At 45.7% G+C, this 13,359-nt stretch overlaps 1 protein-coding gene across 2 annotated transcripts in view; it reads left to right on the top strand.

Moving 5' to 3' along the window:
- LOC127571990 (segment polarity protein dishevelled homolog DVL-3) overlaps nt 1-13,359 on the top strand; it is a 147,542-nt gene that overhangs the window by 128,076 nt on the left and 6,107 nt on the right. For both annotated transcript variants that reach the window (XM_052018791.1, XM_052018790.1), the window contains 3 exons: nt 5,134-5,283; nt 8,501-8,632; nt 11,908-12,075. In XM_052018791.1, coding sequence (XP_051874751.1) covers nt 5,134-5,283; nt 8,501-8,632; nt 11,908-12,075 — 450 coding nt within the window. The remainder of the gene's footprint in view (nt 1-5,133; nt 5,284-8,500; nt 8,633-11,907; nt 12,076-13,359) is intronic.

The raw sequence follows: 13,359 nt of genomic DNA, 5'->3' as shown, positions 1-13,359 counted from the left end.
TAATTATTCACAATTTTTACAAGAAAAATACACAGAACAAGAAAAAACCAGAGTCCATTTTAGTGCAAAGTGACCAGAGTGGTCATAGAGTTGCTAAACTGTAGTGATTAGGGTTTTGCCGGTTGGTTCAGGAAACAAATGGTTGAAGGAAAGTAGCTGTCCTTGAACCTGGTGGTGTGGGACTTCAGGCTTCTGGACCTCCTGCCCGATGGTAGCTGCGAGAAGATGGCATGGCCCGGATGGTGGGGATCTTTGATGATGGATGTTGCCTTCTTGAGACAGCACCTCCTGTAGATACTAAGCCAAACACGGGCAAATGGGACTAGGTTGGATGGGCATCTTGGTTGGCATGGACTAGCTGGGCTGAAGATCCTATTTCTATGCTGTATAACTCTTTCTTGTAGACAGTGCACATTGCAAACTGTCCTCTTAAATGGATAACAACAACCGGAAATCCTGAGGTTCCAAGATGCTCTGTGGAATCAAATTTATCTCTCATATTTCTCATGTTATGATGTTGAAGGGAGGCCATTTGTCTCATCAAGTCCATGCCAGCTCTCACAGTGATCCCATCAACCCCATTAGCCACTTTTTTCCTTGTACCTTATTCTCCCTCACTTGCCCATTCAATTCCCATTCATTCTCCTGTGTAAATGATTATTTTTTAAAAAGCTGCAGATGCAGAAAACCTGAAAGAAAACCAGAAAGGGCTGGGAGGAAATCTCAGCCTGTCAGGCAGCATCTGTGGAAAGAGAAGCAGATCCCATTTCATAGATGCTGCCTGACCTGCTGAGTTTTCCAGCAATTTGTGTTTTTATTTCATGATTCCCCTACCAGCCACCTACACGAGAGACAGTTTACAGCAGCCAAGTAACCTACCGAGTGTGCATCTTTGGGGTGTGGCAGGAAACCGTGTGGTCACAAAGAGAACATGCCAACTCCACACAGACAGCAACCAAGGTCAGAAATAGACTGGGTCACCAAAGCTATGGGGTAGCAGCACTACCCGCTGCACCATTATCTCCATTCTGGTTTGGAAATGAAAAGCTAATATGAAAAGTATTGCTGTGTAAAAAAAATGAATTGATTCACCAACTTTACTTGGGGAAGGAAACCTATTGGTCTCTTTCCTCATAGTCTGCCTTCTTAGTCTCTAACTTTAGGCATGAACATCGATTTCTCTAACTTTTAACCACTCCCCTCTGTCCCTTCCCATTTTTTTCTGATCCCACCGGCCCCCATTACCCCGTCCCAACCCCTTCCCTATCTGCCCGTCACCCACACACTCCTCCCACTGGTTCCCCTCCCCACCTGCCTCCCTTTGTTCCAGGCTCCACCGTCCTCTCTCATCAGATTCCATCTTCTTCAGCCCTTTGTCACTTCCACCAATCACCTCCCAGCTTCTGACATCAATCCCACTCTCCCCCTCCCTCACCTGCCTATCACCCCCCCTCACCTGGATCCACCTATCACCCCCAGCTCTTGCTCCAACCCCTACCCCCCCCCACCTTTTTATACTAGCTACTTCCCCTCTTTCTCTCCAGTCCAAGTGAAGGGTCTCGACACGAAATGTCAACTGTCCACTTCCCTCCATAGATGCTGCCTGACCCGCTGAGTTCCTCCAGCTCCTTTGTGTGTTGGTCTGTTTGTAACTCCAGTTCCCCACCAATTTAACTGCCCACTGAATTTCTTTAGCAAGCCACTCACTTGCAAGAAACCATCACAACCATCTCCAGACACCCAGGGGGTGGTATTGTGAAAGGGGTAGGTGACCCAATGACGGTACTGGCCATTAGGGGAAATACAGTTAAGATAAGATAAGATATCTTTATTAGTCACATGTACTTTGAAACACACAGTGAAATGCATCTTTTTTGCATAGTGTTCTGGGGGCAACCCGCAGGTGTCGCCATGCTCCCGGCACCAACATAGCACGCCCGCAACTTCCTAACCTGTATGTCTTTGGAATGTGGGAGGAAACCAGAGCACCCGGAGGAAACCCACGCAGACACAGGGAGAACGTACAAACTCCTTACAGACAGTGGCCGGAATTGAACCTGGGTTGCTGGCACTGTAAAGCGTTATGCTAACCGCTACACTACCGTGCCTGTCTGAGTGAAGGAGAATAAGGCACAAGCAGTTGACATTTCGTGCCAACTAACGCATTAATGTACATCCGAGTTCTATGCAGAAGCCGAGATTTTATTCACCCTTGGGATGTCGGCGTTGCTGACAAGGCCACCCATATCGTCCTTGCACCAGTTGCCCTTGAGAAGGTGGTGGTGAATTGCCACCTTGAACCACTGCAGTATGAGCAGCACAGGTGTTCCAGAGTCTTTATGTCGAAAGCTTTAGGATTTTAACCTTGCGATGGTGTGTCAGTACGGTGTGTGACTCCGAGCAATAAGTGGTGATCCAGTGCATCTGTTGTCCTTATGGAGGTTACTGGTTTGGGAAGTTCAGTTATAGAAGCTTCAGCGTAATGCTGTGGTGCATCGGACCTTATAGAAGTGTGTAAAATCATGAGGGGTGTAGATAAGGGGGATGGAATCAAACACTAGAGGGCATAGGTTTAAGGTGAAAGGTGAAAGATTTCAAAAGGACTCGAGGGGCAACTTCTTCATGCAGAGGGTGGTGCGTACATGGAACGAGCTGCCAGAGGAAGTGGTTGAGGCTGGTACTATAACAGCATTTAGAACATAGAACCATACAGCACAATACAGACCCTTTGGCCCACAACGTTGTGCCGACCTTTAAACCTCGCCTAAGACTATCTAACCCCTTGCTCTCACATATCCCTCTATTTTATATTCCTCCATTTGCCTATCCGGCAATCTCTTGAATTTGATCAATGTACCTGCCTCCACCACCGTCCCAAGCAGTGCATTCCATGCACCAACCACTCTCTGGGTAAAACACCTTCCTCTGATATCTCCCTTGAACTTCCCACCCATTACTTTAAAGCCATGCCGTCTTGTACTGAGCATTGGTGCCCTGGGAAAGAGGCGCTGGCTGTCTACTCTATCTATTCCTCTTAATATTTTGTGCACCTCTATCATGTCTCCTCTCATCCTCCTTCTCTCCAAAGAGTAAAGCCCTAGCTCTTTAAAAGGCATTTGGGCAGGTATATGGATAGGAAATGTTTACAAAGATATGGGCCTAAGGTGGGCAAATGCAACCAACTTAGATGGGCATCTTGGTCAGCATGGACCAGTTGGGCCAAGGGGCCTGTTTCCATGCTGTGTTACTCCATGACTCTATATTGTAGATAGTGCACATTACAAAGTGTGCTGAGTATGGATGGTGGAGGGAGAGAGAGAGGGAGGGAGGGAGGGAATGATTAAGCCAGCTTTTTATTCCTGGTAACATCCTGTATATATTGTCCTCTTTGGATGTTAGCTTCGTCTGCCACTGGCTAATTCTGAGCTGCTTCCTCTTGGCTGACTGCACCCACCAAAATCTTCCTTCCCCCGACCTCACTCCTCTGACCACCAACAAGATAAAGACAACCCATTGACTGATGACCTTCTGGATTACAATCTGATCGCAAATGTATTCTAAAAGCCTCTTAAGATGTTAAGATAATAGAATTGCGATTCCTGTCCACCATGAGCGCAAAACCTAGGCTTATGTTCCTAACGTAATACTGAGGTGTAGGTGCAGTGTTGTAGGTGCTGTCTTCGGCAGAGACATTCTGCTGCAGAATTCTGTGATTCCTCCTCTGTAATTAGCTGCTTGTCCTGCAGAGAACTTATTTAAAGGATTTAACAGAAGTTTATCTAGTTTCTGTGAAATTCTGTGAAAGTTCCTGTGGGTAATTGTTTTGGTGGATGGTGAGGCCAGTAGCTGATGGGAATTGTGATCTACCAGGGGTAAACACTGGCTGTCACAGAACAGAGAACAGAACGGCACAGGAACAGGCTCTTCGGCCGGTGATGTTGTGCCAAACCAGTTAAGCTAATGATGCCTAATCCCTTCTGCTGACACAATGTCCATATCCCTCCATTTTCTACAAATTCATGTGCTTAAATGCCTCTGTCATACTTACCTCCACTAGCATATTCTAGGCACCCACCACTCTCTATAAAAAAGCCTTGCCCCATACATCTCCTTTGAACTTACCCCCTCTCACCTTAAATGCATGCCTTCAGGTATTAGACATTTTGACCCTGGGAAAAAGATACTGGCTGTCTCTCTATGCCTCTCATAATCCTATAAACTTCTATCAGGTCTCCACTGCTCCACAGAAAACAACTCAAGTTTGTCCACCCTCTCTTTATAACACAGACTAGATTATAGTCTATTTAAGTCTGGTCTAGTGCAGTCTTTTAAGGGATTCTTGTCTCTGATTCTCTCAGGTATATTTGGCTGTCTGACTGTCTTCAATCCCTTGATGCCCCTTCCTGCATTTCCATTAACTCTTGTTAATATCAGTTTCAGAATTATACACCATTACAATGATCAGAAAAATAACCTGGTTTATTTGTGCATATTCATGGTATAATTTGGATGAGGACGATGTATCTTGCATGCGCACAGATATCCACGCACTTGCATTTAAACCCAGACACATTCTTGCACAGGCGCGCGCGTGTGCGCACGCACACACACACACACACACACACACACACACACACACACACACACACACACACACACACACACACACACACACACACACACACACACACACATTTCCAGTATAAAACCAGACACAAATGCACACACATATACAGGTTCATACACACATCACAAACACAAACTGAAAGGTCCATGCAGGACTGTTTAAAGTCCAAACCAGACCCCATTTCCGGGAAAGAGACTCTGGGTAGGTTTATGGTGAGAGGGGAAAGATTTAATAGGGACCTGAGGGGCAACTTTTTCACCCAGGGAGTGGTCAGTATATGGAACAAGCTGCCAGAGGAAATGGTTGAGGCAGGTACATTAACAACCTTTGAAAGGTACTTGGGCAGGTGCATGGATAGGAAAGGTTTAGAGGGATATGGGCCAAATGCTGGCAAGTGGGACTGGCTTAGATGGGAAACTTGGTCGGCATGGACCGGTTGGGCTGAAGGGCCTGTTTCCGTGCTGTATAACTCCATCACCGTACTGACGTCTCTTTGCTTTCTTTAGGTGAGCCCATCCGCCCCATTGACCCAGCAGCTTGGGTTTCGCACACAGCGGCCATGACTGGAGCCTATCAGCCTTATGGTATGAGCCCTTCCATGAGCACCATTACTTCCACCAGCTCTTCCATCACCAGCTCCATTCCAGAAACCGAACGTAAGTTCCACCTGCTCGTTACCATTGACTACGTCTGACGTTACGCAGCATGGCTTTCCAATCACCAAGCTACTCTGTTCATCACTTCTCTATTCTTTCATATGTTTGCATGTATGTGTGTATGTCTGTGTCTTCCTTGGTGCACCCAGAAGTTACAGCGCTTTTCACACCAGAGGCATAGAAAGATTCTTTTCTATAACACCTCACCATTCAATTCATATCTTGGAAAGAGCAGCTTCACCCAGCTCAACATCAAATAGTTCAAAAACTCAGTGAATCGGCATATAAATTTTAATTGAAATATCAAAATGAAGTGTCAGGGGACATAGCACAAGCCAGCACCAAGATTGACAAGAATAAAATATAAACTGAAATAAACTTCTACAATTTGATCATTTGACAATTACAAAAGACATTTGGACAGGTACATGGATAGGAAAGGTACAGAGCAATATGGGCCAAACACAGGTAAATAGGAGAGAGCCTACTCGCATTTACTCAGTCTATACCCCTCATAATTTTGTAAACCTCTATCAAATCTCCCCTCATTCTTCCCAGAGAGTGGTTGGTGCATGGAATGCACTGCCTGGGGTGGTGGTGGAGGCAGATACATTGGACAGGTTCAAGAGTTTGTTGGATAGGCATATGGAGGAATGTGAGATAGAGGGATATGCGGGAGGAAAGGGTTAGATAGTGTGAGGGTGGTTTGATGGATGGCACAACATGGTGGGCCGAAGGGCCTGTTTTGTGCTGTATGTTTCTATGGACCAGCTAAGTTAGGCAACTTGGTCGGCATGGACGAGTTGGGCCGAAGGGCCTGTTTCCGTGCTGTATAACTCTATTGACTCCAACCATGAAGCCAAGATAATTTTACCCAAAGTCGAGTTTATTGTCATCTTCACAAGTCCATGTGTGCACAGGTGCAATGAAAAACTTACTTGCAGCCGCATCACAGGCACAGAGCATCAGATAAGCAGCATTCACATAAACTAAACATAAATTATAGACAATTTTTGTAAGAAAGTACACGATTAGAACAAAAAAAAGTCCATTTTAGTCCAAGATGAACAACTGAGCAAGGTGAGGAGTTACATCTGGGAGTCATACAGTTACACAGCATGGAAACAGGCCCTTCAGCCCAACCGGTCCATGCTGACCAAGATTCCCCTCTAAACTAGTCCCATTTGTCCGTGTTTGTCCCATATCCCTCTAAATCTTTCATTTCCATGTACCTTTTGCAAGTAAGAGTGAGTTACTTCCTAGTCTTTCACCCTCATTCACCTGTAGTTCTGTGTACGGGTGACTGAGTTGTTAAGAACTGGAAGTAGCGCCATGAGTCTTGAAATCAAATTATTAGCATTGTCAAAGAAAATAAATTGGGCCACAAACTGAAACAATGACTTATCTCCCTAATTTGATTTGTTTTAAGTGTTAGCAGAAGTGAGGTTGTATAAAACATTGGTGAGGCCAAATTTGGAGTATTGTGTGCAACTCTGGTCACCTAACTATAGGAAGGATATCAGTAAGATTGAAAGAGTGCAGAGAAGATTTACTAGAATGTTGCTGGGTCTTCAGGAGTTGAGTTACAGGGCAAGATTGAACAGGTTAGGTCTTTATTCCTTGGAGCATAGAAGAATGAGGGGAGATTTGATAGAGGTTTACAAAATTATGAGGGGTGTAGACAGATTAAATGCGAGTAGGCTCTTTCCACCTAGATTAGGAGAGATAAGTATGAGAGGATATGGCTTTAGGGTGAAAGGGGAAAGGTTTAGGGGGAACTTCTTCACTCAGAGAGTGGTGGAGTGTGGAACGGGCTGCCATCTGACGTGGTAGGTGCGGGCTCACTCTTAAGTTTTAAGAATAAATTGGATAGATACATGGACGGGAGAGGTCTGGAGGGTTATGGACTGGGTGCAGGTCAATGGGACTAGTGGAACAAAGTTTCAGCACAGACTAGAAGGGCCGAGTGGCCTGTTTTCTGTGCTGTAGTGTTCTATGGTTCTAAGTGAAGGTGTTATCAGTGAACATTCAAACAAGAAGGTCTTGGGAAATCTGGAGTTGTTGTGTCTGATGGTCAGTTGGCCATTCGAAGGCCGAAATGTTTGGCAGGCTCTGATAGGCAAGCTATGGAGCCAAGGCAGTAGGAACAGTTGGATTGGGGCACGATGGGGACTGCAGTTGTGGTAATACTGATTGAACTACAGAGTGGAATTTGCTCAAGGACTGACATTATCAGATGCAGAAGAGCTGTCTCCCCAGCTCTGTTGGCCTTGAGCTTTATAAACTGTGCTAGTTACTAAACTCGGCTCACGTACTCTGGAATGAGTTTAAGGGGTGAAATAATTGAACTTTGTCAGATATTAAGGTGGACAGAGAGAAACTGGGAAGTCTAGGGCTGGTGACAGGTCCTAAACATTAGAGCCAGGTTTTTTGGGGAATGAATTTGAGTGACATTTCTACATGCAGGGAGTGGGAGACAGTTGAAGCACACGTCCACAAATGGCATTCTGTTAGTTCATTTTAAATCGGAGATATGTAGATTTTTGTTAACCAGCTACTAAGAGATATTAGTAGAGGTGGGTATATGGAGTTAGCCACAGATGAGTCATGATCTCATTGAGTGGTGGGAATCTGCTCAGGGAGGGGGCTACACCTTTTGCAGTGTTGTCGAGAGGGAAGAGGGTGAGTCCCAATTTACTGGAGGCAGCTATAGTGGTCGAGCTTTGGATGCTTGTGGGAAAGGCATCATAACCAACAGTAGAATACAGGTTAGTTTATTATGGAACACCATATCTCTCACATAGTCAGGTAGGAGGTGCCAGGAAGCGATCCATTTGTCATCTTTCCACCCAGGAGTCTAGTGACCCATCGACAGTTGAACTCTCCTCCACATCGTAGGTAGGTCATGATGGCTCTGAGTCGAGAAATCTATCTCAAGCACGGTCGAGGAAGGTGTGAAAACTCCCAAATAGATGGCCCTCCTTAAACCAAGGAAGTAGTAAATCTATTCTTAGTCCCAAGCGGCACAAAAATTCCAGTTTGCTGAATTTTGGGGCGAAGTTGCTGTAGCAATGGTTCTGGTCAGTAGGTGTCTCTGGTGTGCTGACAATTCTGACACCTAGTGGCAACAGATTTAAACTACTGGTTCATCTTGTCCTGTCACTGACACCATTGCCCATTTAAGTTGGGATTGATTCTGTTCTTGTCCATCCCCCAGGGTTCGACGATTTTCATCTATCGATTCACAGCGACATCGTCACCATCGTCAAGGCCATGGCATCTCCAGAATCAGGCCTGGAAGTCCGTGACCGAATGTGGCTTAAAATAACAATCCCAAACGCTTTCATTGGTAAGTGGAACCCAGCCAGTGAGCTGGTCAACTGTATAGATTAGAATCAGAATCAGATTTATTATCACTGACTTAAATGACATGAAATTTGTTGTTTTGCAGCGGTAGTACAGTGCAAAGACATAAAATTACTATAGATTACAAAAATAAATAAATAGTACAAAATACAGGAATAACAAGGTGGTGTTCATGGGTTTATGGACCGTTCAGAAATCCGATGGCGGAGGGGAAAAAGCTGTTCCTGAATCGTTGAGCGTGGGTCTTCAGGCTCCTGTACCTCCTCCCCGATGGTAGTAACGAGAAGAGGGCACGTCCCAAGTGGTGAGAATCCTTTGTGATGGATGCCACTTTCTTGAGGCACCGCCTCTTGAAGAGGTCCTCGGTGGGGAGAGTTGTGCCCATGGTGGAGCTGGCTAAGTCTACAACCCTCTGCAGCCTCTTGTGATCCTGTGCATTGAAGCCTCCATACCAGGCGGTGATGCAACCAGTCAGAATGCTCTCCCAGGTACATCGACAGAAATTTGCAAGTCATTTTCCAAGGATCCATTGCAAACAAGACCAAGACTGTGTGATTAAACATGGGAAGAGGTTCACCACCATCTTCACGCATTCACGTCCTTCACAACCACCTCAGTTATCACTCCCCAGTAAACAGTGATTGAAGCTCAAAATCAAAGTCGGGTTTATTGTCATCTGCACAAGTCCACGTGTGCACAGGTGCAATGAAAAACTTACTGGCAGCAGCATCACAGGCACAGAGCATCAGATAAGCAGCATTCACAAGAAAGACATAAATTAAGCATAAATCAAACACAATTTTTACAAGAAAGAACACAATTAGAACAAATAAATAAAGCCCATTTTAGTGCAAAATGATCAAAGTAGTCATAGTGTTGCTGAACTGTACTGATTAGGGTTGTGCCGGTTGGTTCAAGAACCAAATGGTTGAAGGGAAGTAGCTGTTCTTGAACCTGGTGGTGTGGGACTTCAGGCTTCTGTACCTCCTGCTCGATGGTAGCTGCGAGAAGATGGCACGGCCCGGATGGTGGGGATCTTTAGAACCATAGAACAATACAGCACAATATAGGCCCTTCGGCCCACCATGTTGTGCCGACCTTCAAACCACTCCTAAGTCTATCTAACCCCTTCCTCCCACATATCCCTCTATCTTAAATTCCTCCATATGCTCATCTAACAATCTCTTGAACTTGACCAACATATCAGCCTCCACCACCGCCCCAGGCAGTGCATTCCATGCACCAACCACTCTCTGGGTGAAAAACCGTCCTCTGACATCTCCCCTGAACTTCCCACCCATTACCTTAAAGCCATGCCCTCGTGTATTGAGTATTAGTGCCCTGGGAAAGAGGCGCTGGCTGTCCACTCTATCTATTCCTCTTAATATTTTGTATACAAAATATTTGATGACAGATTTTGCCTTCTTGAGAGAGCGTCTCTTGTAGATACTCCCAATGGTGCGGAGGGATGTGCCCGTGATGTATTGGGCTGAGTCCACTACTCTCTGCAGCTTCTTACATTCCTGTGCATTCGAATTGCCGTACCAGACCATGATGCAACCAATGTCCTGTAGCGGTGTCCTAGTGGTGTAACCCTGGTTTATAGTTCATCGCCTTTAAAGTAAAGGGTGATCTACTTGCAGTGTTTAAGACAAATGCAGGATTTACTGGATAGAGACAAGATTGGCTGCTGTCCTGTTACTGAAAGAACAAATGAACATCTACTCCTGATCACTACATGACCTGGTGGAGAGAAAGGACAGGCTTGGACTGGATGGGATGCTCTTTTCTTATTGCAGCAGCCGATTGGCCCACACAATTCCGGAGAGTAGCTGGTGTGCAGTGAATCCGGAGAGAGTGGGTTGGGATATCACCACACAGTTGGTAATGGGTGTGAAGCTCACATTAAAGCCAGACTGTACAGGAGTGATGTGAGGAGATCAACAAGAGCTTGGAAACTCCCTGCCCTCCAAACCTGTTAATTGAAAATTCAGAAACAGAGCTTGCTCGATATTTGTTAGACCAGGGCATTCATTTAGATAAGCCAATGGATATAAGATAATCAACCGTTACCTAGTTGAATGGCAGAATAGACTTGAAAGACTTTTCCCTTCTGTTCCCATCTATGTGAAACTGGAAACCAGTGGTGGGGCATCTCTTTCCGGTGGAGCTGTCCCACAGTGAAGCATCAATGCCCTTGTAGAGGGAGGTAATCTGAAAAGGTTTTCTATGAAAAGGCATTGGCTGGCCTTCATAAGTCAGGGTATTGAGTACAAAAGTTGGGAGGTCATGGTGCGGTTGTACAGGACAGTGGTGAGGCCGCACTTGGAGTATTTTCAGTTTTGGTTGCCCTACTATAGGAAAGATGTTATTAAATTGGAAAGAGTGCAGAAAAAATTTACAAGGATGCTGCCAGGACTGAGTTATAGGGAGAGGTTGGACAGGCTAGGACTTTATTCCTTAGAGCGTAGGAGACTGAGGTGTGATCTTATAGAGGTGTGTAAAATCATGAGGGGTAGAGATAGGGTGAATGCACTCCGTCTTTTTCCCAGAATTGGGGTATCAAGAACTAGAGGGCATAGGTTTAAGGTGAGAAGGGAAAGATTTAAGAGGAACATGAGGGGCAACTTTTTTGCACAAAGAGTAGTATCCATGTGGAACGAGCTGCCAGAGGAAGTGGTTGAGGCAGGTACAATAACAAGTTTTAAAAAACATTTGGACAGGTAACATGGATTGGAAAGGTTTAGAAGGTTATGGGTCAAATGCTGGCAAATGGGACTAGCTTGCATGGGGCATCTTGTTCGGCATGGACCAGTTGGGCCGAAAGGCCTGTTTCCGTGCTGTATTACTGTGACTAAAACAGAGGTTCTCTTTATCCATCCTGAGCTGCTGAGTATTTCCAGCTTTGGCTGGCTTTATTCAGATTTCCAATGTCTGCAATATTTTATATTTTGTATGAACATTTTAGTTTAAAAAATATGCTTTTATTTCTGTCTTCTGCTTCTGTTGTGTCTTCCGAAAGAATGCATTGAAACAGGTTTCTTGAGTTAGCATTAAATAATTCATCAACACTGAACCATTATGGTCAAAGTGCTTCTTGAAGAGGCAGTGATAGCAGGGGCAACGGTAATTTTTAAGAGGATTAGACAGAAGGGGGGAAGATTTGCTGGTTACATTGAATGGACATTGAGCTTAATGGGTTGGTTATCTAAAAGAGGGAGATGACTGAACGTCTGCAATACAATTGTATCTCTGCAGGTTCTGACGTCGTCGACTGGCTTTACAATCACGTTGAAGGTTTTCCAGACAGGCGAGAAGCCCGAAAATATGCCAGCAACCTCCTTAAAGCTGGCTACATCCGACACACCGTGAACAAAATAACCTTCTCCGAGCAGTGCTACTACATCTTCGGGGACCTCTGTGGCAGTGAGTCAGTCGCTTCGTCATTGCAGTGTGGTGGCTTCCCGCGTGCCCAGTCTGCTGATGCAGAGCGTCTGATTGGGGTTAGTGCACAGTGCTGCACAGAGGTGTCATAGTGCACACACTGTGCGAGCACTGTGAGCAGTCCTGGGTGTGCGTACTGTGAACTGTTCACGGTACGCATACGGCACGTAGTGGTGCACAGTGAAATGGGTAAATTGGTTTATCATTGTCACATACACCAAGGTACAGTGATTGTCTTACACACTGTTCATACAGGTCAATTCATTACACAGTGCGTTGAGGTAGCACAAGGTAAAACAATAACAGAATGCAGAATAAAGTGTTACAGTTACAGAGAAAGTGCAGTGCAGGCAGACAGTAAGGTGCAAGGACCACAATGAAGTAGATTGTGAGGTCAAGAGTCTATCTTATCACTAGGGGACAGTTCAATAGTCTTATAACAGTGGGATAGAAGCTTTCCTTGAGCTTGGTCGTACGTGATTTTAGGCTTTTGCATCTTCTGCCCTATGGGAGGGGAGAGAAGAGAGAATGTCCGGGGTGGGTGGGGTCTCTGATTACGTTGGCTGCTTTACCGAGGCAGCGAGAAGTGTAGACGGAGTCCAGGCTGGTTTCTGTGATGTGCTTAGCTGTGTCCACAACTCCTTGCAGTTTCTTGTGGTCACGGGCAGAGCAGTTGTCTGGAGCATCTGGATAGGATACTTTCTATGGTGCATCGATAAAAGTTGGTGAGGGTCAAAGGGAACATGCCAAATTTCTTTAGCCCCCTCAGGAAGTAGAACCTCTGGTGAGCTTTATTGACCATGGCATCTACGTGGTTGGACCAGGACAGGTTATAGGTAATGTTCACTCCTGGGAACTTGAAGCTCTCAACCCTCTTGACCTCAGCACCGTTGATGTAAACAGGAGCATGTACACCGCCCCCTTTCCTGAAAAGACCAGCTCTTTTGCTTTGCTAACATTGAAGGAAAGGTTGTTGTCATGACACCATGTTACCAGGCTGAATGCGCGCGCGTGCACGCGCACACGCGCGCGCACACACACACACACACACACACACACACACACACACACACACACACACACACACACACACACACACACACACACACACACACACACACACACACACACACACACTGTGTGAGCGGCACTTGGTTTACATAGCACGTGCTCCACGAGCCACCTTAGCTGTATACAGGCACACGTCCCAGGTATACACAAGCATGCACCTTGGTTACATACAAGGCAGGCTCTTTGAGCCTCCTG

This window comes from Pristis pectinata, chromosome 6, assembly GCF_009764475.1.
Source record: "Pristis pectinata isolate sPriPec2 chromosome 6, sPriPec2.1.pri, whole genome shotgun sequence".
Classification (NCBI taxonomy): Eukaryota; Metazoa; Chordata; class Chondrichthyes; order Rhinopristiformes; family Pristidae; genus Pristis; species Pristis pectinata.
The sequence above is the reverse complement of the archived record's forward strand: the minus strand, read 5'-3'. Positions and strand labels throughout refer to the sequence as shown.